General features: G+C 41.7%; 1 protein-coding gene across 1 annotated transcript; it reads left to right on the forward strand.

The window, feature by feature from the left end:
- Nucleotides 1–1,241: 1,241 nt before the first annotated feature.
- LOC307268028 (transmembrane protein 132D) lies at nucleotides 1,242–26,536 on the forward strand (the record flags this gene model as incomplete). The annotated part of the gene is made up of 9 exons (XM_080050540.1): nucleotides 1,242–1,314; nucleotides 6,584–7,463; nucleotides 15,041–15,178; nucleotides 18,920–19,112; nucleotides 21,153–21,296; nucleotides 24,102–24,307; nucleotides 24,548–24,812; nucleotides 24,973–25,164; nucleotides 25,250–26,536. 9 exons carry the CDS (start codon nucleotides 1,242–1,244, stop codon nucleotides 26,534–26,536), a joined length of 3,378 nt encoding a protein of 1,125 aa, XP_079906666.1.
- Nucleotides 26,537–27,458: the final 922 nt, after the last annotated feature.

A 27,458-nucleotide genomic window follows, 5' to 3' on the forward strand; every position in this document is an offset into this window, starting at 1 on the left:
TTTCAAGTTTTGGGTTTTCTCTGTGCTGAAGATCGTCCATAATTTGGGTTGAGGAAAACTAAATGTATACATCAAAACATGACGGAACTTATTTTTATGTTTTTTTTTGTTGTTTTTTGTTTTGAGGTGGCATGGGTTGTTTTTCATCTATTCTTTTCACTTCAACTGTATGTAACAAAATAACAACCTGGCACTTTGTCATACCACAAAACCAAATAAAAAGATTTTGATTTAAAAAAACATGACGGAAATTGGAAATGGTTTGGCTATACAGAACATTTCCATGAGTAGACAATGGCATTCATTATTAGAGAAAAATCACCAGGTGAAACAAAGAAATCTATTTTCAATTTTTTTCATATATATATATTTTTCTACCTCTGAAAAGACTTTATTCTTATGATATTTACATTGGTTTGATCCTGCCTCCAATGGCATTTCACAGCATACGAAAAGAGACACAACTGAAAGGTTTGTAAAGTAACTTCCAATTCATCAATGCTTCCAAGTTCTGCTGCATATGAACATACAGTATATCCTTCATTATGGCTTTAGGCTATTGGCTACAAATGTAGGTTGACTCTGTGTCCCACATGAACAGATTCAGTTATACAATAAGTAAATAAAAAATGTAAAGTGTGTTTCACCTCATTATTTTGTTAAATAATTTCTTCTGACATGACATTCAAACCGACGCAGGGTTAATCCTACCAGCTGCGTACTGGACGTGGCTTCCTGAGCGGATGAACTGTGACAGATGATGAGTTTAGTGCCCTGAGGATTGCGCACAAGACAGTCAGTGATCTGCTAACAGCCGTTAAACACCGCAGCAGAGTCCCCGGCCGCGGCGGGCAGACTGCGAGACCGACTCAATCTGGAGGAGATACTTGTTGAGATAATTCGCCTGGAGGGGTAATATTGATCGAAACGGAAAAGATTCTCCTGCGCACAGTTTGAGCTCAAGGCTTACCACATATTTTGACCGGACCTAAAAGTCTTCAGCAGAGCCGAATCCAGGCTCCTTACGCACAACTTTTACGCACAACTCTGTCGATACGCTGTCCCTGTTACCTGCAGCGCGGACTACACTACAATTTATACTCCCACAGGTGTGATTATGTCAAGTGTGCGGACTTCAGAGATGGATGAAACGACCCGCTCCGTGCTCTGCTGAAAACAAGACCAAACCACGGACACTATAGGAACTTGCCTGAAAGAGCGAGCCGCGCCGGGGTGCCAAAATGAGCCTGTACTACAGAAGCTGGAGGATCTTACTGCTATTCTTTGCAACATTTACAGCAGTTCTCACACAAGGTAAGTGACCCGGGAGTAACTGGTTGCGTGTTGGGATGTATTTAAATTTAAGCTGCCCATCAGGGATGAGCACAAGACCAATTTAGGCTTAAGTGCATTGAATTAACATGAAAGCCTCTTGAGGCTGTCACTGTTTAAGCGTCCATAGTATACTCACACTGTATTATGATTACAACTCAAAACAAAAACCGAAAAATATGAGATAAAAAAAAAAATAATGAGCTCAGATGAGTCTTGTGCACGTTACTGATGGGAGGAGGGCCTCCTCTCAGCATTGCCCTGCCAGCAGTAAAACAACCTCCTCGGGAAGTCTAAATAATATATAAATGTCCTCATTTACGCTTCAAACTTAGGTCTTCCTCCACAGTGATACAGCTTTCCAATGAGCCGAACATGAGTAAATGTGTCTTACTTGCTGGCATATGGCCGTAGATGCTAGTGGTTGGGATATAAAACATTTAGGGTGAAATAGAGGAGTAAAAGACTTGATGGGTTTGTATTACAACACCAGCCATGCCTTGATGCTTACTACTTTGCCTCTCAATGGGAGGTATTACTTTCTCTCATATGTCTGCAAGTAAACCAGGGTATGCAATTTTCACGCACAGTAAGGCAAACCACAAGCAGAAAATCTAAATTTCCAACTTTGAAAAAAAAAGAAGAAGAAGGAGAGGAAAAAGCACATCACAAAGGCATTTACTGCAAATCCTATAACTTCCTCAGATGGCTATTTTCAGTACATGCAGGCTGGCTGATTTATGTGGATAAAAAAGATGACAAAAATAGAGAAAATGTGATAAAACAGATTTTTTTAAAGCAGCTTTAGGATTCTCATTGGACATAGCAACCAATCACTGCACAAGCTTAAGCCTCTCTCCCCCTCTCTCCTTATCTTCTCCACCCTCCCAATACACAGGCCCTCAGAGCATTACATGCTATATGATCAGTAATACATCATCTTTGTGTGTTTGTATAAAGCAAGAGTACTTTGACAAGACCACAAGATTTGACTGATTACAAGTGCTCTGGTCCACCCTTTATCCTTGAAAAGTGCATAATGATTGGGCCACTTCTGCAGCTCTATACCGTTTAGGACATATTTTACTTTTATGACACCAACAAATCAGCAAGACAGTCTTGAACACAGGACATGCATAATTTCCCTCTGATATTTGAACAATATCATTTGAGCATTGTTACAACAACCTCAAAATGTGAGAGCAAAGTTTCAGAATAAGTGTGAAAGCTAAATCTTTGTGACTTTTCATTTCTCTTGGGACAGAATATTACAATAAGACAGACCTTTTTGAATCACAGTGTCTTCCTCCTTTTAGATTACTTTTGATAATCAACCTATATACCTTGTATTTTATTTTTTTATTCCTGGGAGTGCAGCTACAAACAGCTGTGTTGTAAGCCGCTCTTTAGCAAGATGACGGCCACATAAGTGGCAGTGTCCTATGAGCGAATCAAGTTTTTGCATCTAGAGAACAATTCATCAGCAAGCTTTCAGATCCTGATGAAACTTTAAAGAAATGTTTTAGTGGTAGATGTATAGGAAAGGTCAAAAGATAAAAACACATAGTGCTAACATTAATATAAGACACAGCATAATGTCTGCTACAGGTGATTAATGCATGTAATTAGAATCTGAATTATTGCTATCATCTTTTCTTTATGTAAAAGTTTCTTTAATCTGAGTTTTTCTAGATATGTGAATCATAACACCCATATATAACATACAAACTTGTTTTGACAGTCAGCCTCAAAAGAGAAACTTTGAGATGCAAACATCTCAATTAATGATTCAAATGCAGACATCCATTGTTGTCCTCTATGATGCTACTGGGAGTCGGCTCACTTCTGCAAGCTGTTTTGCGCATATGGTAAAAGTCATTACTGCACATTAGAATTCAAAGTGGCAGCTCAGGACATGTGCATTCTAATAGAATAATGCAAAGATTGATTACTAGGAACATAATGCTAACAGAAAATCACACGGAAAAGAAGTTACGCAACATGCCCATGAGAAGGTTTTTAACACCGAGCCTTGAGACAAACTGCAGGGCAGAATGTAGCTCATTAGATACAACAGTATTTTTAATTTTTTTTTTATTAAAGCTGGTGACGAGGAATATTATTTTGATATTAATCAGCAAGTCTTAACCCCTGAGTAAACTTCGCAGTTACTTGGATACGCCACTTTAGAGTTAATCACCACGATTACTTTCCCTTTACATTTGAAAGCATGACAGTTAAGCTCTTATTGGACTTTATTTTCTTAATACACGAGAGCCACAACTGAGGGGTTATTGTTCACACGAAGAGCTCTATTTCAAAAAGTCATTCATCCCTTTGTAAAGAGAATCACCTACCTAAAAATACTATTTCTGTTATCACTCAAAGGTACAGTAGTGTTCATTTGAAATGATGTGTAAAAAAAAGTCCTGAAACCAATTTCATACAGGGAGCATTTTCAATTTGGAATCTAAGGGGGATGAAACAGATTTGATTAACAGCATATGATTTAAACCTTGACATCAAAGGAATCTTCTTGTTTTTCCCTTTCATACAAAGCACAACATACACTCTGTCACAAGCCAGGCGCTGAAGATGTTCACTCTGCAGGAGAGCAGTCTTTAAGATGTGGCTTTTTTAGAGGCACGTTGTAGCATTTGCATGGCAACACAGATGCGTTCTGACTCAGCCAAGGAGGGACAGAAGCTCAGGGTCTACAAAATGAGTGATTTTAGAGGCTAGAACAGCTGCAGCGGATTTGTGCACATGTTTATCAGTTGAGGGCAGGGCTCTCATCATGATGAGAGGACCATAGAAGTAGAGTTCTGGCTGTTTGTTCTGAAATATTTGCAAAAGACAAGGCTGCCGTGTCTCTCTTGGATGGCCATGAATCATCAACAAACAGTGTCTGCTAACATATTCACGAATAGATGGCATGCAATGTACAGTATAGGTCTCATTTAAACAGTCTCATTTGGGTTTTACCAATCAGAAAGGATGGGAAATAAGAAGAAGGAGCACAGATGACCCACACAACCCACCTGTAAAAGGATGAGCTGGCATGTGAAGTACTTTGTTGCTTTACACTGGCGGTGCATTCTCCCTCCTGGAGACAGTGAGCCAGTTTATATTCACTCCAACTGAAGCTGCTGCCAGCTCTGGTTTGAAACAGCACATCTGTCACTGTTGCCACTGGCAGGCTAAGCCGGGATAGCCCAGTTCCCAGCTCCCAGTCTCTCATGCAGTGTGTTGCCCACTCGGCGAACATGAAATTCTTGTATGCACGTGCAAGAGAGATAGAGATAGAGAGAGAGAGATAGAGAGAGAGAGAGAGAGAGAGAGAGAGAGAGAGAGAGAGAGAGAGAGAGAGAGATGTGCTGTTGTCTTCCTCCGAGGGCTGCTGGGTTGACATGATTGTGACATGTACAGTATAGTTATTGCTGTGTGAACTGTCAGGCCACTGTGACAGCCTCTTTGCCAAGGTGGATGAGTGAGGATGAAAAGTGGAAGAGACCATGATAGACAGACCCAAATTGCCTGCACTCATGAGGGACATCACGATTGATATCGACACAGAATAAGCTCCAAGCCTTCCTCTATGGATAAATAACAATTAATAATTCAGCCACAGATAGCACTGCCGCTGTCATCCTTAGACATTATTTCACGAAAGCATCTTGCGCAAGTGTATAGCTCTAGATATTATCCATTCCGTAAGATATTGTTAGTTTTAGCAGTGGGATCAGGATTGGTTGGGGTCTGAGATGTTGCTGAATCTGTTTTTCACTGTGCATTACCATGCTAATGCAGCTTCATCCATTTTGTCATAATCTGCAGAGTAAACACCAGTGTTTTTCGTCCTTAATTCAGCAAGTAGGGCAATTAGCCCCCAGATAAACAGTGCGCACTCAGGCCAGCAGCCATAATCTTCATAATTCTATCAAAATGGACATTTAATGAGGACACATGAAGTGGCGAGTGACCTCTGCCTCTGCTCATTTCCACCGAGGCAAACACTCACCATTAAGCTTTTAAAACCGATCAGAGAATGTTTATTCTGTGTTTATTTTTCGACGCATAAGTCTACATCTCACTACTATATTATGCAGTTTCTAAGTATGTCTGTTTAGTAAGTTTAGCATTATTTTCATTAGAATCTGGCCACATGGTCGTTTACTTCATATGGTGACGCTCCAATGTTCTCTTTATTTTTCATGGGGGATACTGCCGGGTATACAAATCCTGCTGACAATCTGAAAAGCCATTTTAATCCCACTTTTTGATGGCTGACTCCGACCCTGTGCCAGATGCATCAGATCCCACCTTTACTGCCCATATAGAATAAGAAGATTATCCATGAGAGAGGTGAAAGTAGGGCAGTGTAAGGGAACCATGGGAATATAACAATAATAACATGACAGGCAATGCAGGGTTTTAATTAAAACGTTATATAAGGAATGAGGAGACTGGGTCAAAAATGGACAGGTGCATTGTAATTTTACTTTTGGCTGAAGGAAGGGTTGCATTACCTTTTTTGGAGTGCAGGGATAGGTCTTTAATTTTTTTCAAATTGTAAATGTATATTTTGCAAATGTAATTCATAAGACAACTTCAGCTGTTCCTTAAGGTGCACTTTGACATATGCAGAGGACAAGAATTATGCCTCTCTATCAGGGTTTTATTAATGTGTGCATTTGTGAAGCGCACTACAAATTAAGATATTACGATTTAGATTGCACACACACCATTAAGCAAGTTTTACCAATGCAACATTATTATATGTTTTTGACAAGATGTTGGAAGGGTGAAAGTTAATTAGAGAAAATTATAAATAACCCTGGGAGGGAGACTTAAACACAACTTTCAGCTCTCCTCACAACACCAATTATTTTTGTACAGTCCCTTAGCAAAGCCTCAGAGTTCTACTCCTGCTCTGTCCCAGCATTTGGCTCCGAACGTAAAACACTCCCAAGGTTCTCTTGTTGTAATTCACATGATTTCACCTTTGTGCTCTGTTACAGCAATTTTAAAGTTAAGCTCAGAGGCCTTTTAGCATTAATACCTTGATGCATCACTCAGTTGATCAGTTGGCCTTGGCTGACTTTGGTGCTCAAGTGTCAGTTCCTGGAATACGGCTGCTATTTTTTTTTTTTGAATGATCAAATCTCGTGGACACCTGAATTGCCTGGTTCTGTACATTCCCATGTTGATTGTAAGAATCCTAGTGTAACATCCTGTTTTCACCTTACAGATTTGAGCAGTAAGGAGCTGACAGACAGCATGAGCTCTGTGCCTTTCCCTGTCTTCTTGCCGGTCAACTACGAGGTGCAAGATGCCGACTATCTCTTCCTAAAGGAGGCCGGGCAGGACTTCATGAGGAACTCCAGCATGCAGAGTCACACTCAGCCCTTTGTCATCTTACGGGCCAGCCGGCAGCCAGTGGTCAACGCCAGCTACGGCACTATGTCCACAGAGCAGCTGGTTCCTGTGGATCTGGTCCAGTCTGTTCAGCTCTTCAACGCTCCGGAGGTCTTTACCTTCAACTGGAAAGTCCAGGCCTTCGTGCTGACACCTCGGGTTTTCTCCTCCAAGCCCAAAGTGCGGGTGTTATTCTATGTGGCGGGGAGGGACTGGGCCAGGGGAGAAGGAACCGTGGACGAGCTACCGTGCGTGACAGTGTATGCTTTCTGGCAGACTCAGGAGGTGAGGGGTTCCTGCGCGATGGGGGGCGAGAGGGGCACCTGCATGGCCGAGCTTTCTCCCGCTCCTGGCTGGTTCGCTGCGGGGTCAGAGGGCACTAGTAGGGAGAGGCAGGACCCTTCTTCTGGGAACCCCGTGGGGCTTTACTACCAGGCGCATCCCAAAGTCAATGGCAAGTGTAATTCTTTGGATGGGAGTCGTTGGGCTGGCTCGCCGCCGCAGCAGGCAGAGTATGTTGCAGTCACTCCCATGCAGAGGATCGGCAGTGTCCGTCTTCTGCAGATGCCTAAAGGAATGGCGACGCTTTCTCGACTCAAACTCGGCAACGCCATCGTCATACGGACGTCTTCCAAGCCGCTGAAGAAGACCGACATCGCCACCTTCTACATACTCATGGTCAGCTCTGCTCAGCTGCCTAACTTCACTCTCAGGTAAGACAGTCCCTGCATTCCTAATCGCATATTGTATTTATTTTTTTCTATTCTACATACAGCTAACCATAAAAACTATGCTGTGCTGATTTCCAAAATGTATTGGGACATTCTATACCTTTTCCTAACATACTAAATAGCAGGGAAGTATGGGCATTGGAATGCAGACGGTGTTTTCTGTTGCCCCAAAAAAATGTTTTAAGGGGGTAAGACTGGCTATAGTGTGAGTATGCATTGCCGCACACTCATGGGAGATACTGTTTGGGAACAGTGTTAAGTCCTTTTCTTTAATTCTCGCACAAATCCTCTGCTGTCAAAAATACAGGAATATGGGATGAAATGAGATTAAGCATGGATTAGGGCTTTTGTCTGAAACTATGATCGAAGTTGAACATCTTTTCCAGGAACTGTGGTAGATTATTTGAGTACAATTAGACAACTACAAGTCGCCGGTTGACACTAAGGGCTATTGTCATCAGGGTTGACATGGAAAAAATCAAATCATTTGTAGGCTGTGACTCATTTTTGCCCTGCTTCGAAGGGGTAGGCTCAGTATTACAGAGATAAAACGCACAGCCCAAGAATAGCTATTGAATATTTGAAGAAAATCTGGATTACCGGCATAATTTAATCAAGTTAATTTAAGGGGCTTTTCTCAAAATGTTCCTGTATAACCCGATTTAAGAGAATCTGTCTAGTACCATCTTAAAGGTGTAGTGTGTTCTTAAGGGTCATTTTGGGGTCATCTAGTGGTAAAAATTCTGATTGGAAAGCTCAGTGTCTACCCCTCCCATGCAGAGAATTTACCAAAGCTACAGTGGCCTTCAAGGACAAGAAGCTAGTTACTAAAGATGGCATCATCCTCGCTACATCATCCTCAAATATTTCCACAAAAACAAGTGATGAGGTGAAGATGCATTTGGTTATTAATAATAGTAATTATATAGTAGCCTATAATACTACTCTAGAGTACTTCTTCTTCGATGGACACCCAATTAATATAAAAACGCGCAAGGCAGTTAAAGGTGAAGTAAGCGATTTATTTATGATAATATAAGTGTTAAATCGCTCTTTATTCATACAGTGATCACTTACATAATGTGCGCGTTTCATAAAGCCGATCTCTCAGTCACCTGCTCTGCATGTAATCGGCAAATAAACTTTTAGTCGGATCCCGAAATTAATATCCAATCACAAGAGAGAATGCTACAAACAGACACCTGTGTCACTCATGGTCTCACTGCCAGTGCACGCCAGAGGACAGATGGGTGAATGTTTATGCGCCTACAATGGCGGAGCAGGTACAAATCCTTCCCAATGTCTGTTTTGATGGTTTTTATCATGTTTTATCACAATTACTTATCTGAGATGGTGCTAGATAACTCGCTGTTTGAAGACCACAGTGCATTAATGTGGTGACGTAGGGACGAGCGAGGGGACTGCTAACTGCAGTAACTGACAGGAAGTTAGCTAAAAGAACCATTCCGCTTAAAGCACCTTTAAGTTTATCCATTCTGTGCTACTGTTAAACGTGGCGGTGCAACATATTGTCGCACTCTGCTCCGATATAAAACCCTCATTTTAAGATTATGAAATAATCAATAACATTTATTTTCAAGTGATTATACACTCATAAAAAAACAAGTTATGAATATTACATTCCATTTCTACCGAGTCTGTTCTGAAAAACGCCAACTCCCTTTACACACTTGACTTTTAAAGCAATAGTGATTCAACTGGAGGTCACTGTGACATCCCTGGTAACAGAGGCTAATTATGTATGGACATCTTTACAGAAAAAGACTGATATATTTCCCACGCATAAATGACTCAACCACCTGACTTATTAGTACCCTCGGGAGGAAAGGAGAAACACAAGCGAACAAAAGAAAAACAGAAAAAACAAGGCTGTCTATCCGTTCCCATGGCTTCCTCTCAAGATGTCAGTTTGTTGCTCCCATCTTCAAGGTGAAATGATGCAACGTGGGAGAATGGCACCTCAAAACTGGATTTCAATTAAATGCCTCCCTCTCGCTCTCTCTCTCATCTATGTTTTTTTTCCTTGGTCATCTGCTGCGCAATACCTTTTATTATCACCATCCAGACGGAGATCAAAGAGAACCCCGTTGCCGAGTGGCTACGTTTGTCGAGGTTAGCTGTCAAAACAGACAAGTGGAGATTTAAGCTAACTTCATTAGAGACAGAGTTTCTTTTATTATTATTCAAGACACTATCTGCTGTCCTGCGAGCCAGAGAATAATGGACTGTCAGAAGGCGTGAAATGCATTTCACTGACATGTCCCAGTTATCCAGTTGGTTTGTGTGTAGATTTGGATCGCGAGTAGTAGCCTAAAGTGTGCCATAAATCCTCCCTTCATGCGTGGTTGGGTTTCACTTCGTTGTAGTAACTGATAAGAATGTCTATGTTGCTGTTTGCAGCTTCATTGGGTGATGTTTGTCCTGATTTAAGAACTCAACAAGAATCGAGAAAGTCCTTGACGGCAGCTAATCGAAAAGTTACTTCCTGGACAATAGTTACAGTCTGCCCTCGATTGAAAAACACTGCTGTGGTACACAAAGAATGCTCCATGGGAAAAAAATAAATCATTCCTGAGTTACCTCGGCCTTGACTTGTTCAGCCATGCTTCAGAGGAGGTGAGCAGTCGAGGAGAGAGTCATGGATTATTAATTCTTGTTCCACCTGGTCCTACATTCATTCACTTAGACAGTCACTTACTCAGATCAATTGTGAATGCTGGAATAGGTAAATATTGATTGAGCCCACAGCTGTGCATGGATGCACTCGCCTTTCCCTGCCAGGGTTTTCGGAGTAGAGTCTGCAGTAGTCTAGTCCCTCAGACATTCCTCTCGGGCATTCAGTTCTTCTCCTGTAGACCATGTGTCTGGAGGTGTTTAATCCAACATTTCATGGGTTGTCATGGATTTCGCGGGAGTATATTCGAGAATCCTCCTTAAATTGCATTACAGACCTCTTGCATTGGTGTAGTATAATGGGTTAGACCCATGTATTTGAATAGATTAGCTGGTTTCCTTTCATTTCCGTCTCTTGGTTTTTGCTGAGGCAATGGAGCCAAAAAAGATTTCCCCTCTTCATTCTGTCCCTTTTAATCATCGCTGCTTTAATTCATTTACTCAGTCACAGACATTTTGGGGCAAAATGCAGATAGCAGAGGTGTTAGCCCTCCTCTCTCTCACTTTTTCCTCTCCTCTCCTTGCCTTTCCTCGTTTCTCTCTTTTCCTCTCTGGCAATCTTATTGGAATGCTTAATAGCAATTTAATATGTGCAATGGGCAGTTCTTTATATTTTATATATCTGGGACAAAAATCCAATTTTGGGCATTCTATAAACATATCATAACACACCATCTCCTGTCTCGCATCCCAGTAAGTAGGCTACCACAGTGCTACCTTATCAGCACATTAACAAGCCATGTGCATCCGGTCCTTAACAGCTGTCTGCGTGCTTTATCACTGTCGGGATGTCCCATTAAGCTTTGCCTAATACTCTCTCATCAGCACGATAAACCTGTTATTGATGTCTATAGCTGGAGTCAAGGGACATACAAATTTGAGGTCGATTGAGAGAAAGACAAGACACACCTGTCCGTTTCGGGGAAAATGAACCTGTCACTCGCAGTGAGGGTTTGTTAAAGGTCGCACCGCCTTCATCGCACGCACCCAAGTGAAGGGTAATTAGATTATCCCTTTTGTGTAGGTTCAGGAAGTTGAGTGGCACGAGGAGTGAGCTTCCAATTTGGCTTTCTGTTCTCCTCCCTGACAGCTATCAGAAGTCGGCTGTGATGAGTCACAATAGTTTGTCTTGTTCCATGTGTTTTATTTAAATGCAGCATTGTGGCAATACATAAACACAAGCTTCCACATAGACTGGATACTGTGTCAGCGAGCTCGTCAACAAGGGAGCCTAATCATTCATCTGTGCGACAAATAGGACTTTTACATCTATTTTTAGTGCAGTGGTGCCTGCCATCTGGCAGCCGCGTTGGCCTCAACGTCTCCCCAACTCCCTAAACTGCTCCGTAAGTACGATAAGCACGTTGCCCATGGCTGACCATCAGAATGGCTAAACGGTGGACATTTGCCTGCATAATTAACGATTGCATCTGTTTCCCATTGCACCGGGGTTCACCGGTGGGAACAGGAATTATACCAGGAGAGTAATTACAAACCCTATGTAGCGTTTCGATAGCAGCCGCGGTGATGAAATGCTTCTGGGCCGGGCTGTGTGGCTCACACACAGGATACAATCCATCTTGTAGATCTTTGATCAGACTTGGTCTCTGTATCATTATATTACGTATTTCACTTTTGAATTGCCTCATCGTTTGTCTTTCTTTCCTTGGCAATGGCTCTCTGATCTTTGAAACAAGTTTAAAGAAAACAGCGTTCCACAAAAATACATAAGGAAAGGGAACTGACTGATGAAGGCCAAAGGTCACAGTCTACATAGAGTGTATTTGAGAGTGTGTCTTAGCTATTTGTGTGCCGGTCTGGTATCATTTTTCCGTGCATGCATGTGTTTGCGAGCGGATTAAGAGTATGTAAAAGGAGAAACAACAGTGCCACTCGCGCCTTGCCTGGTCAGAAGTGAGATGGATGGCAGGTGCAGCACCTGAGAGCTGCTTTTCTCACACACTGTCAGCTTCAGTCTCCAAAGCCATCCATCTTCTCTGCCCCGTTGCGTCCCCCTGCCTGCTGCCTCCTCAGGGCCTGCTAACCACAGCCACGGACACTGGTTCCTGCTCCCAACCACTCAGAGGGAAAACGCCCCTTAACGTCGCTGGGGACATTTTTAAATTTGTATTTATATATTTCCAAACACGGGGTGATGAGAGAGAACAAACATGTTGTAAGTCTTCTTTGTATTAGTTAAAGCTATAGTGCGTAACTTCTGTTACCCCCATGAGGAATTCTGAGTCATTACAACAGCACTGTTGATGCATCAATATGAGGTAAGACCTTGCTGATTGTGCATGGATTTTATACCTTCTGCTGTGTGTCCAGGTTTTCTTTTAGCAGTAGAATCAACGACCGAAACATTTCTTGGTGAGATAAACATTCATTTATATGAAAAAGTTACCCACTGTAGCTTTAAACTCTGCCCCATACACAGAATTGTGTCATCGTAGCAGAGCATGTCATTCAGAAAGTCATTACCTTGCCTCCTAGGCGTTCTCATTAATACACTGAGCATGGTAGCCTGCATAACTAGTGGCATTCCCATCAGCCATTTGCTCAAAGCACTGCCTTAATTACAACATATTGGTTATCTCACCCATCCCTGGTATAAGATTGAAGAAAATGAAAGACATTCTTATTTAAATATTTGTGTATTGAATTGTATTACATTTACGTTTTAAGTTAGATATTTACCTTAAACCTTTTGATGAAAGGCAGACTCAGACACAGACAAGAGTATTTTGAGTTGGAAGATTCAATTTGTACGCACCGTGTGTTTTCCAGAGACAAGTCTATTGTAACACAACTACACACTTAATGGTAAACAAAACAGCCATCAAGGGACCACTGACTCTAAAACTGTGACATGCAGCTGTGTTTAATCACGACCAAAAAGACTCATGGGTTTATGATGTTCCAGCCAGTCATAATAACAGCAGGATGAGTTCACCTTTTCTACCATTCTGTTCTCTGCATGGTTGAACCTCTGTTAATCAGATAGAGCAGCTGCTGGTGTGTTTCGGCTGGATAGTATAACTGGCAACCTCTGGGGTCACGATAGCACAAGATTATGAGCACTTTTGTTTATAACAAGATTATAACCACTTTATCTTTGCATTTTTTAATTCTGACCTTCCACCCACCCGCGATGCTCTTTGCCTGTTAGAACGTGTGTCACAAAAGCCACAAGAAATCAGGAAAGGGAGACCTATCCACCGCACAGTCACGCAGATATGGCTCCATGGCGGAAACTTCCAAGCCAAGATCAGTGGCAATTTGACACTTTCCTTTCAGATTTTCACAATGGATGTGCAGATTCACCACGGATCCACTGAAAAGGTCATTTTAAATATTTCAAGGAGAAGATGTTGGAAGAATGTTTTGTGTCATCTGGCTGAACAGGGAGCCATGTCTCCTCTTATTTTGCGTTGTTTTCAAAAAGCCAAAGACCCCCAGGCAAGGAGAAGTGCTCCGTTGTTGCTGTTGCTACTATCATAGATGACATATCCTCAGAGACTCATTATGCACTTTGTGTTTATCTTAGAGATAAAGTAAACAGCTTTACATGCAGATGAAACCAAATAATTACATTCAAACTATTTAAGACAACTTGTCTGAGCTGTTACTGGGTACTCAGGGAGTCTTATCCAAGTGTATAAAATAAGGAGCAATACTTGGAGAGAATAGTTTACCATATGGATTATGAGCATTGTTGCAGCAGAGGATTTTGCAGCAACTGGATTCTTTTTTTGTTTGTTTGCATATTAAATGTTACACGTGTGCCTCCCCTGGCCCGACTTGATCACAATTCATGTAGAAGAATATCTCATTAACATTTGATCTACTGCAAGCTCCGTATGCCGGGGAAGCCCCCCTGGGAAGGTCTACATGTTCAGCTGCATAATGCTTTTCATTTACAAATTACAGGCCAAGAAAGCTAACGATCCATTTGTTCAGTTTAAATAATGAGACGAGCAGAATGAACAATGTTTTCTCTGCTGTTTCCAATGCACGGGGGGGGGGGGGGGGGGCGAGCTGTGGGTGGTAGGTAATCACTGATTTTTAACATTTTAATTTACAGTTTCCTCCACTTTTTGTTTCCATTTAATTGATTGCCCCTCTAGGTCGAAATAAATATTCAGTTTCATTACTGCTTTTACGGTATGTGTTATATCAAATAAACAAGGAAGCATTATTCTTATGGTAATCCTGGATTCATCGTGAATGCCCACAGGTAGTTTGAATGAATAAATTAACTGAAGTTTCATGTGGATTTCAAATCTATGCCATAAACTGGGACTGTAAACAATTGATCAGATAATTTCATCACATTCCCAAACGTGAGTAAAATTAAGAAGGTTAATTGTTGGCATTATATACAGTACCACTTCAACTTTGGAGAAATAACTTTTCATTGCCCCACATTTCCCCAGTTTTTTTTTCTTTATTGAACATGGTTAAAAAAAATAATACAAACAAAAATAAAACGATTGAGCAGTAAAAAAGGAAATAAATAAATTAAAAACAAACAAATGGGATCCTCAGGATCCTAAGCAACAAATACATAACTCAAATAACATAGTTCATGTTCAAAAGGGATAGGAAGAAGTTAAGAAAAACCTTTCTGGTCCTACCCCCTCTTATTTTTTATAATTGTTTACAAAAAAATAAATGTTCAGTATGAATCAGTCAGTGTCTATTATGTTGATGTTTTAGCTGGGTTAAACAAATCAAAACTTTTCGACAAGACAATATCAAAATAAAATAATGGAACAGATGAACGAAAACCATCAAATTGAAAACAGCAAAACAGAAATTCAAATCACTTACCCATGACCTTGACATTTATTTTTTTACAGAGCGACAGTAAAGAAAGGTGTGACCTTTCGCACAGCGACACCCACTAACTCTTTATTGTGGGACATCACTCTGAATATGGGTGCAGATGGAACCATCTCTGTTATTTGTCAGAGGAAGGCTCCCATACCCGGGAAAAGGTAAGTCCCACAAAATACCTCTGTGTCCAGTTTTTTTTGCTGGGAAATGTATGTTTATGAGCTTTAATTGCTATTTGAAAGAACAAATAACACTTTAAAGATCAAAAAGGACTGCTGGTTGGTGTCTCTAGCTTTTAAAAGTGGCACTAATTGTAACATCCTGCAAAGCAAACATGTCAAGGACAAAGCATCTGTACTGACAACAGCTTACTGCACACACACAGTGCTGCGTGCTGGTAGGACACCTCGTATTCTCTCCAAGCACAGGTTGGCTGCTGCTTGTAAACAGCTTTTTTTCACCCTTTACTGGCAAATTCTCCTTTGTGCTTTGATCATTTCCAAGTATTTACCGGCTGTGCATGTCCATGCATTCAGTATGCAATAAAACATATCTTAAAACTCTGACTCAAAAACAGCAAGCAGTGAAGATAGTTACAGCAACACTGTGATGATTCATTTTGCAAATTTGAGACTAAAGTTATTTAAGACTTTCAAACTTGTGCCTTTGGGCTTCTAAGAAGTACTCAACTCGCCCCATAACCCAGTTAAACGAGGCTATACACTTTCCACAACAAGAGGCTTACCTTAGATGTCCTTTAAGCTCATTGTGAATGTGGCTTTCTGCCATTACTGAGGTGAGTTGAGTTAAGTACCATAAGCGTGGCCCATGTCGCCTGAAAATGAATAACACTAAAAAGGGCATAGGACTGTCATGCTTTCTGTCTTCATCACCAAAGTTGTAAAGGCTATAATAGATCCCAAAGGGCATATGAATGTACCACCTTTTATGGGAATGCATCCAAAGACTGTGGAATCATTTCACATGAAATCAAAGATGTCATATTAAAAGGTGACACTAAAGGAAAAGTCAGAGGATCATCCTCAAGGCAAAATGTATTGAAATTAATAGAAATTGCAGTCTGGATGAACGTTTTGGACCCACAAGCTGACAGCACCATCCCCCATGCTGATAAGCCATAGGTGAGCTACTTTCTGACCATCCAACCGTCTCGTGAACAACATTCAGTTTATTTATGTCGTTGTGCACTTGAATTGATTTGATTTTTTGGCCATTCAAGCTTGCCAGTCCCCCCCCTCCCCCCAAGAAATCCCCTGATCCATTGAGATTGAACTCAAACAGTAAGATTATTTCTGCCTCTATAGAGCAGCTCCAAGACACGCTCGTAAAACCAAAGCTCTAATCTCTGTGAGAATGGTTGGCCTAGCAACAAAAGAGCAAGTGGTGCCAGCCAACTTCACCAAATTGAAAAGAAAATATCCACTAATAAAAGGAAACATAGAATAACTTTTCTCAGTGAGCTTTGTTGTTTCAATATAATGTAAAAAGGATTAATTCGACCCGTTGTAGGGATACAATTAAACTTCCTGGAGCTTAACATGTGGGTTTCTTCCGACCCTGAGTCTTAAGAGGTCATACAACAACAGACACAGCCAGTCTGAACTACTGACCTTATCTGTGCTCGTCATTATTGGTTTGACCTCATTAAGTTGTTTTCCCTATTGGGAGTGGATTACGACATTGTTGATCATGACTTCTTTGTGGGTTAACACATTATTTTGCCCCGCTCATTTTGGATTATCCCCTCTAAAATGTCATGGAACTAGCAGCACCCCTGCAGTGAGTGTCTGCCGTCACATCATAACAGAGGGGATTTCTCAGACTTTTTGTCTTACTGGCTTTAGTGAGCACTAAAAGGTATTTTGCGGTATCTGTACATTAAAGCTGTTTTTATCCTCTGTTGCAGCAGCTTGGTTTGGATCTAAGTATTAAAGCACTGCTACTCATAGACGCACTGTTGTCCGTAAACAAGTTGTCGAATCTGTCGTCCCACTGAAAGCTTCAAAAGAATGAATGAGGGCGTAAATAGCAGAGCGGCACCCCTTATCTTATGGGTATATGTGTTAATGCATTCTTAAGCGGATGCATGCTTACGTGAGTCAAGCACATCTTGTTTTGATATTTGACCAGAATGCCATTATGATCTTTTAATCTTAGGTCTCTGAAGCAATATGCTAAGATTAATCAATTACACTAAATCTCTTTCTTGCTCTTAATAAGGGCAGATATAATGGAGCACGGATAGGGGAATACGGTGAAGGACTTTGGTGTGCTTTGTTGTTGAGTTGAGCAACTCAATGGAGGATTAACCAAATATGATTTGCGGTCTCTCCAATTGTTGTTGCTTTAATGCAGAAAGGCAGCTGGTAGGCAGCCCTCTAGATGTCATTTGAATGCAGTAAACAGGACATATTGCACCGCCCCGACACCGATATTTATAAGATGTACACACAGATGAAATGGGCCTGATAATGTCCATGTGGGTATGTGTATGTTTATAGTAGTTTTGACCACCAATATATCTTTTCTATAGTTGTAGCTTATTCCGTGCCAGGGAATAAAAACCGGGACATTTGGGCCATGGGAGAAAATTGAATTCATGGCTAGGACACTGTGTTCCAGCTGGCATCACTGATAGGCCATTATAAGTTACAAAGGCTTATACTTTGTTGTGTATTCAGGATGCTGCTGTCCTTGGACCACCTTTTATTCAGTTCACTTTTAACAGTACCAGAGTCTCAAGGCAAAGGACAGCACAGAGAAATTCAGCTCTATTCTTTTTGTTGTTTCTGTTTGTACCCATGTTTGTTTAAGTTTGTGACAATACCTGGAGAAGCAAAGCCCTGTTCATACTATCTATGGTTCAAAGTCAAGAAAGGGGGGATTGGTTCTTGTTGCATCTACTGGGATCACATCCCTTTGGGAAACTTAAAGTGTGATACTAGACATTAAAATAATGAATGAATTTGTACATTGGGGATACATTGTTTACTGGTCATTGAAGCCTATAATACATCCTACCAATACATCATGGCAATGTCACAATGTTGTATTTTTGTACCTCAGTTCATGGGTTGAAAAGTGTGACTATGGGGATAACTCTTTGTGAGTTTTAAGTCAGTGATTCGTTTTGTGTACATCATAGAAATGATGAGCCTAAAGGGAGCTGGAGCACAAGTGTTTCCAGGCTAGAGGCTTCTTAGCATGTTGGTGTTAGCAATTAGCATTCAGCTGGACAGCCTCACAGTGCTGCTAGCATGGCCACATACTCTAATGCCAAATATCAAATGAAATGTGGAACGTCCTAATGCAAAGTATATGTCTTCTTGAGACAAAAGGCTCTTGAATCAAAAGGCAAATTGATTTTCACTTTCCACTCAATAGATGTGGATCTACACTGACTTCTCCTATAGTGAGAACAATGAGCCACAGGCTGAAGTGCAGGATAGCACTGCACTATAATAACGTCACCTTTTCTGACGTGATCTCATCATAATCTCTACAGGAATTGAATGTGTGGAAAGAAAATGGCAGACCCCAATGGGGAAATAATCACATTAAGTATCAGTCGCTGTGATGGATGGAAGACTTCCTGGTGACAATGCAGTGAATGCACATCCGGAAGAAGTTAAAATAATTAAATCCTTCGATAATTGCCCAAACACAAATGTAGCACATCTTGCACCAATAATATATGACAATGGAAAGCTGCTGTTCTATGTCTTCTGTAATGTTATTTTCAATTGGATTATTTGCATTTTTCAAGAAACCCTTCAGTTCAAATAACCCAAAATGTATTGTACTGGATTTATAGACAGGCAAGTATGCATGAATGGTATACTATATGCTTTTCTTTCTAACCAATCCTGCTTCCCACTCAGGCTCGAGAGCAGTCTGCTGGACGTTCTGCAGATGGATTTTGAAGTGGAGGAGCTGAGCAGTCCTGTCGACAGTCAGGTGATCGTATGGAAGCTGGAGCTACCGTCCGCATCCAGAAATGAAGCCAAGACTGAAGGGGCCATGAGGATCTATACCACTCAGAGGGACTTTGTTGGCCTGGCTCCTCTTGTAATGGTGAGTTAGCTGACAGCTCTCACGTCACACCTAATCATTCTAAAATCCGGGCATCGATGGCACTGACAGCAGCGATCCCAAATAATGCCATCGCTTGGACTGCATCCTTAGGGCGTTGGTGCATGAAAAGAATCCTAAAATGCACTTTGCTCTGATCCATCCCTGTCTGGTTTGCATACACAGAAGACGGGCAGTGCTTTGGATTGCTTAGTAAATGGGTTCTATTTTGAGCAGAGTGCGACCTTGTGTTGATGACTGTCTACGAGCTGAAGTCCCTCTTCTGTGCTGTTCTGCTCTGTTCTGGCGTGCAATATGTGGTCATCATCTCCTCCCTACAGCTGCTTCATGCGCTGCTATTTTGATGCCGCAGGCCTCTTTATCATGCTACCTCTATAATTAATCTGTGATATAATCTCCACAACACAAGTGGCACGTTACACAACCGTTTACATAACTTTAAATTACAGGGTTGAATTATTTTTTTTTCTATCCGTCACCTGGGTCAAGGACCTCTTGTTGCTTGCAGGAACATCTGATAATGACAACCTGTCACATAATATAATTGGACCGACAATTTCTTTCTTGTTTCTTAACATTTGTTAAACCACATATTGTTAAGGAAACATTTAATTACTACAATTAAAAGTAATATAGTTTGTGGTATACTTTAGGGCAATAGGTTACATGTATTTAACAGAGCCCTCTGCTGCATTTCCAACATGACGGTGTTTCAGTGCTGGAAGTTATGATGATATGCTACAGCGTCCTGATTTGTGAATTTGACATGGTTGATCTCTCTTGTGGATTAGAAGCCGACCTCAGGCAGAGGGCCAAACACGAGGAGATTTGATGGTTGGCTCGAGTGGACATCAGCGATGACTGATCACTCTCAGGCTTGCTCTGTGAAGCTCTGCTGCTCAATACTTCTGTAGAATTGCAGAAACCGCACTGACAAGATCTGTATTCCCCCCCCCACTATATTGTAATAAAAAATATATAAAAAGAAAAAAGGATGTTCAATTATTTCGGCTTCATTTAAACCAGTTTTTACAGTCGAGCAACTCGCATCCATCTGCTTCCTTTTTGTCCTCTTCAGTGTCTCTTTAAATTTGATTCAACTGATCATTCACACAACTTGACTGGGCAGCGCTCCAGTGCTCTCATACTAATTTACAGACACTCACACACTCACTCAGTCACACACACACACACACACAAACACTCGCACGTACGTACTCACACACGCGTGCACACACACAGTATTACATAGCGGGACATATATCCATCTGCTTCATTTTCATCCTTTGATGTCTTTACACACACACACACACACACACACACGCACTCTTGTGCACGCATGCGCCACTAAAATTAATAATTTGTTAATTCATTTCAATAAACCATCTCATCATTACAGTAATATATAGGTGTACAATAACACAAGAAAACCATGGGTGGAATTGCATTTTTATCCATAGGGCTTGACAACTCATTCACCAATTCACACTCATTAATTGAAGCCACCTATCATGCAAGTCTCTAACGTTTCTCAGCAATTGCGGCTCAGTGCCACTTCCTCCCTTTGACGTGTGAACAGGGGGACCCAGGGGTAGAATATCCAGCTTCCGTTATTAATAATACATTGAGGATTGAAGAACGGGCTGTGCTGTATATGTGCAGCGATTATCTTAAGTCCATGTCCATGGCGAAAGCTATTTGATCATGTTTGAACTGATATGACATCGCTCTGTGGGACAAGCCTTTGTGGAGAAGTCTAAAATAAAATGAGCTCTTACTTCCAATGCTGTGACCTGGTCCTCACCCAGCCTTAAGCCCCACTGCGTTCCCAAAGGGGACGACGACTTTATTACCTCATTGGGACTTCCTAACTCACACTTCATCGCCTTCTTTTCTACCTCCTCTACTTGAATCCCACAGTGCATCAGCTATAAGTGTCTAAAATGTAATACAATTCGTTATGCCATGGATGGAAACAATACGTACTAACTTCTTCGGCTGATCTTTGTGGCCCCTCTGCAGGACACAGAGCTCCTGAACACAGCTATTCTGACTGGAAAGAAGGTGTTGATGCCTGTGAGGACAGTCGCTGTGGAAGAAGATGGAGGAGTCACTGATGTGTCCGAATACACAGAGTGCAGCTCCACCGATGAAGATGTACTCAAGGTATGTCCTCTTCCTGGTCATTGTCACATATTTCCACATACTGTACTTCCGAGGGAATAATAACTGATGTATCATTTGTTTCTAATGGTTTTGCTCCCACCCATTCCAATGATTTTAATGCAGTGTAAATGGCTTGTATAAAGAATGAAAAATTACACATTGACAATGAACCCCTCCAGGCGTTGCTCTGAAATTTTTAATCCCCCCTAGGAGATTAATAAAGTAATAAATAAATGGAACACAAAATGTGTTCAGCAGCAGTTTGTGGAAGAATGTACATTGTTTGTGTCTTGTCTTGTGCAAAATTCGGAGTGCCTGTTAAAAACAAAAAAACGGCTCCATAGGGGCAAGGTGGTTTGGTGTGTGTGATGGTAGGGACAGTTTCAAACAAATAAGTTGTACCAAAGGCACCTCTGCCTCTTTCCACACAATAAAACAAACTATTAGCTGAGCTCCCATCAATCACCCAGACAATGAACAGCCACTGAGCTAAATCGCTCGCCACAAATGACCGACCCAGTGTGCCACTGTGCTCTCATCTCGTGACTCGTCCCTTTTATCCTGTGAACCTGACCAAGGCTGACTGCCAAAAGCCGGCTTTGTTTACTGATGAAATTGAAAGTCAGGCCCATGGGCACATAGGTCAGAGGCTGTGAATGCATTTCCTCAAGGGTAAATTGGGATTGTAAACAAAGACTAAAGACATGCAGTGGACTCCAGCCCTCTAATACATTCTGTGCAGGTGAAATATATCCCAAAGCATAGCAAACAACACGTCTCGGCTAATAAATACATGTAGTATTCTGTTCAGTGTTGCTCCATGAGAAGGTCGGCAATACACTATAGTCAATGCGCATGTATAACATGTTTTTCTTCAACCCTGTCTATGTATCCCTCTTTGCTGTTGTTCTAAGCTGACTGTGGCTATTCGCTGAGCATTGAGCAGCTTCCATCACAAATATTCCATTTAATCTGCTTAGTCTAACAGCTTGACAGATATATCTTTTCTCTTCTAGTGTGCCTAAAGAGTATCAAATCTGCTACTGATAGATAGGAAAGGATTTATCTAGGATGGATAGCTCACGTGACAAACAAAAGCAAAAACAAAGTCTAATCTGCTATGATGGAGCAGTTTTTCAAATGTGCATGAATGGTGGAGGGACTCAGGCATTCCCTTTGCCAGTTTAGGATCAAATGTTGAATGGGGACACTTTTTTGAGAAGCTACATATTGTTTATTCATGTATACTTAGTTTATTAATCAGGACTTTTTATGGTGTGGCATATTTGACCAGCTGATTTACACTAGGCCTGAACTCCATATTAGGCTAGATCTTAATTTTGCCCATTTACACTTGATATATCAATTATCCATTCTCATTAAATCTTATATAACTTGTATTACTTGCACAAGGGAAAACAGCAGCAGCAGTTGTGTCAGTTAAGTGTGCCTTTCAGCATTTCCCCCTCTCTTTTCTTGTCTGAAATACTGGATACAGTGATGAGAGTCAAATCCCATTTTAAATAAATATATTTTTTGACACCAAAACCACTGAGAAGCTCCAGAAAGAAATTGTGACTAGGATTAGAGGCTTATGCTGTAAAAACAAATTGCATTCCCTTCTAACTGTTCCTGAATATTAATTGAACTTGGCCAATGGAAGTCCAGTGGTACTCTTGGAAGATGCTTCTGTGAAAAATAAGAAATGAGCAAAATGTCCTAGATCATGCATGAACGGTTGACTTCCTCCAAGCCGAAAAGACATGAGAACTGCGGAAGATGTTACTAAAAACTAAATCAGTCCGTCAGTCCTTCCATACGAAATGTTTCATAACGACTGTTCAAGGGCTTCAGTGCCACATATTGCAAATCTGCTGTTTGGAGACAAATCAAGCCTAGGATTATTTTGAGCAAAGCGGTCAGGGCATCGCAGTTAGCAGCACGGATGACACATACTGATGTGGTCGTTTGGAAGTTAAATTCTTGTTATGGGTGCAGGATGACAGAGGCTCAGATGTGCTGATGACACAAAATCCTCTCAAAAATAGCATGACCCTGTGACAGCACAGGCCTCTGGTCTAGCCAACTGTTGGGTTCAAAGGAATGAACAGGGCTTTAGTTTAATACAGCCAGCTGAGGAGACATTACTATGTATTTACCATGTGTATTCCTCCGTAGGCTATTTGTCAAAATCACAGTTCTTTCCTCCCCGCAATTCCAGGGCTTTGTAACTGAATTTCAAGGCTAGGTTCATTATCCAATTTGTTTAAAGCAGTGGCTGTTGAGCGGACCAAGGAAAAAAATTTCACAGGTGTCTCTAAATCTCCATGACATCTTTGAGCTATCTCGTCAAGGTCACCTTTGAAATTTCGATGTAATGAGTGCACATGGCTGTGAAGAGCTGATGCTCAGAACTCCACCACATATTTTGATGAACATAACATTGCAATGTTGCCTCTTCCAGATGCTTTGGAACAGTGATCATCACAGCAGTTTATAACAGCCAGCTGACATTACTATGGTAACACGTGCAGTGCATAACTGCCTCGAGGCCATTTGTTGTTGTAAGAATAGCCTATTAGTTACAATAGTGACTTTTATGAGAATATTTGATTATTGTTTGTCATTGGTGAGATGACTTACATCTCATCCATCAACGAATGTGTCATTCTGAGCTTGATTTAGATTGTTTACACAAGCGTACTTACACAAACTCTTCCATATTATCAGGGTGGGAATTAAAAATGATCATATATTCATGTTGTGATGGAATGTTCCTGATATAAATTATTTCCTCCTTACCAGGTGTCGGACAGGTGTGACTATGTTTTCCTGAATGGCAAAGAGACAAAAGGCAAAATGAAGATGGTGGTGAACTTCACCTACAGCTATCTAAGCGCTCAGCTGGAACTGGACGTGTGGATCCCTCGGCTCCCCCTGCAGATTGAGGTGTCAGACACAGAGCTAAGCCAGATCAAAAGCTGGAGGGTGCCCATACTAACCTCAAAAAGGTGGGACACACACACACACACACAACTCCTTTTATTTGAGCCTCTGGCCCATAACAATCCAAATCATCATATCTCTGCGAGGGTTTAGGGTTTTGAATTGATTACATAATGTACTGTAATATCTCAATGTGATCAAATCAAGCAAAGAGACGGGGCTGAGTGATTGGACTATAGCAGGTCAAAGTATTTACCGTGTGACAGGTGTGAACCCTCAATGTGTGCTTTTGTACTTATGTCCAGGACTGGCTGGAGCAGTGAAGAAGACGACAAGAGGGGAAAGGGCTGCATGCTGCAATTCCAGCACGCCATGGTGCGAGTGCTAACTCACTTTGTGGCAGAGCAGGCGGACCCTCGGGATCCCAATGTCTTTTTCCTGGGCATGGATTGGCAAGTGGATGTCACACGGCTGGTTCGATACTTTATGAAGGTGGAGGACCCTCGAGTGGCAAGGCTGCAGGCAGGACGGGTGCTGTCAGGACGAGACCTTGGGACCACCAACATCCAGGTAATGAACTGAACATCTGCTCAGATTAACCTTGCCCCATACACTCTTTGACCAACACTCACACGTCTTACTTACTTTTAGTTTTAATTATATAAACTGGTCCTGATTAAGATGTAGAGTCTGAGCTGAGGTATCCTAATTCATTTATTTGTTGTGACAGGTGTTCTCTCCGCTATCAAACACAATCTTGGCAAAGACAACTATCAAAGTCGTTGATGACAAAGTGACAATCACAGAGTTTGGGGTCCAGCTAGTTACAGGCCTCTCCATGAGTTTGCAGCTCAGTCCTGGAAGCAATAGGGCCATCCTGGCTACCACAACCACAGATGAGGTTCTACAGAGCCCCAAACAGGTAACAGTCTTAATCCATTTACAGTATACAGTATGTATCAAAGTGAACCATATTAAAGCCCAAACATAATTTCTCAAACTTTCAGGAAGCATTGGTGAGTGCCTGGGTGCAGTTCAGTGACGGCAACCAGACACCTCTTGACATTTTTGATCCTGCTTACTACCGCGTGATGGTGACGTCTCTAGATCCTGAGGTGGTGTCAGTGGAGGGCACACCTCCAGCTGTGTTGGCAGTAGGTGAAGGCGAGGGAGTCCTGGTCAGAGTAGAGATGTCCATATGTGAGGCCTGCGAGAAGTCCAAACGCAAAAGCACCGTGGCAGTAGGCAACGGCAGCCTCAAGGTCAAGTTTCGGGTGAACAGCCGGCGCCCCAACGACAATACTAGCAACATCGACAGCATCACTGTCAGCAGCAAGAACAACAATAGTCGCCTTGGGAATGACAGAAAAGAGGTGGACAACAAGAGGAGGCAGAGGAAGCCGCCCCAGGATCGTCCACCACGCCGCTCAAGCTCAAGTAGAGAGGAGAGTGCCATGCAGAAGATCACAACCACAATCAAATCTACAGAACGGACCTTCATAACCAGCGGCAGCCTTGGAGGAGTGAGTAGGACCAGCAACATAGGAAATCCCAGCAGTCCTACCAGCATGGTGAGCAGCAGAGCATACGGCTCAGACAATATGATAGTGGAGGATATGAGCAGTGTTGGATTTACTAGCACTGTAAAGGCCCCCGGAAACCTGGTTAACTATAACAACTTCCCTACCAAGGTGGAGGTACCTGGGCAGGACATAGAGGTAGAAATAGGCAGTGAGGAAATGTTGGCCAACAGGCCGCTCACAGACTTGGAGATTGGCATGTATGCTCTACTAGGCGTCTTTTGCCTGGCTATCCTGGTTTTTCTGGTTAATTGCATCTCATACGTTGTTAAGTTCAGGCACAAGAAGCCTCCCTCTCACAGTCAGGAGCCCACAGGGCACAGGCACGACTGGGTATGGCTGGGCACAGATGCTGAGCTGGTGATGAGCGTGCCAGGCAGTCCCGCCCAACAAGACTCCCATACTGCAACCACCGTCATAGACATTGGTCCTGATAAGACTATATCCAGGCGGCCCAGTTGCCTGGCCTCTGTTACAGACTCTCCAATCAGCTGCATGGGCTCCCTCCGGAGCAAACCGATGCACACGGATTCCCTCCACTCGCCCACCAGCAAGAGAAAAAGAGTTCAGTTCACCACTTTCTCCACTCTGGATCGCCAGCATTCTCCAAATCTCCCGCCAAGGGAGAACGGCCACGGCATCCACTGGGTTGGGAAGGAGGACAGTTGTGATGAGGAATCCCAAGGGCACATTACAGAGCCTGAAGAGTTGTAATACAAAACCTGATCAGACCTCACATGTACAGTAGATGTGGCTTTGATCGCCTCAATGCCTTTGTTATCCAATAACTGTCTAAAATATGTGATTTTGGAACCAACCTCCCCTACATTTCATTACCTTTCAAGGCCTTTTACATGTACATGTACTGTATATTATTGTAAATATGGAAGTGTGGATGTGTATGGTGATGTTTCAGATGGCTGTCCAGATGGATTTATTTACACAATGTTTTAAGCCACCAAATTTAAATGCTGCATGTGGATATCAATGTATACATGCTGGCATATACAGTAAAACACACTTTGAAAAACTGTCCCAAATAATAAATACAATATATTATTACCATTTACAATGAGTCTGACACAAATGGGTTTCACCAAAAATGTGGCTGAACAAAATGTAAATGGTTGTTTTCTATTATGCAATAGCCCATACCCTTTCTTTGTCAATTAAAGTTGTTTTTTTCATTAAAATGCTATGATCCTGAATATTACCTTTCACTTTGTTTCTATGTTTAGCACCTATCAGTCTGTTGAGAGGCATATGAACATTTTTAAACAGTAAGCAGTTCAGCAACTGATTTTCATTTATATCCTGTGTAATAATTCTAAAATGTGGCGTAGGGCAAAACCTTTGAGAGAACCTTTGACTCTAACCAGCTCATGCCCCAGTGTGTTGCCGAAATCAACCTTTGTAACTTCAAATTATAAGAACCTTTTGAGGCTTTCTGCCCTTTAAACAAATTGAATTGTTGCCTGGCCCTCAAATGTGTAGGCAAACCGTTGCACTTTATTAAAAATGAATGTGGCAGCATGCAGACTGGAAAGAAAAATAAACATTGAAAGTGCGAGAGAATAGAATAGCTGATCCTGCACAGACTTAATGGCACTTATTTTAGTATTATTTAGTTTTGTAT

This window comes from Ammodytes marinus, assembly GCF_949987685.1.
Source record: "Ammodytes marinus genome assembly, chromosome: 2".
Taxonomy (NCBI): Eukaryota; Metazoa; Chordata; class Actinopteri; order Uranoscopiformes; family Ammodytidae; genus Ammodytes; species Ammodytes marinus.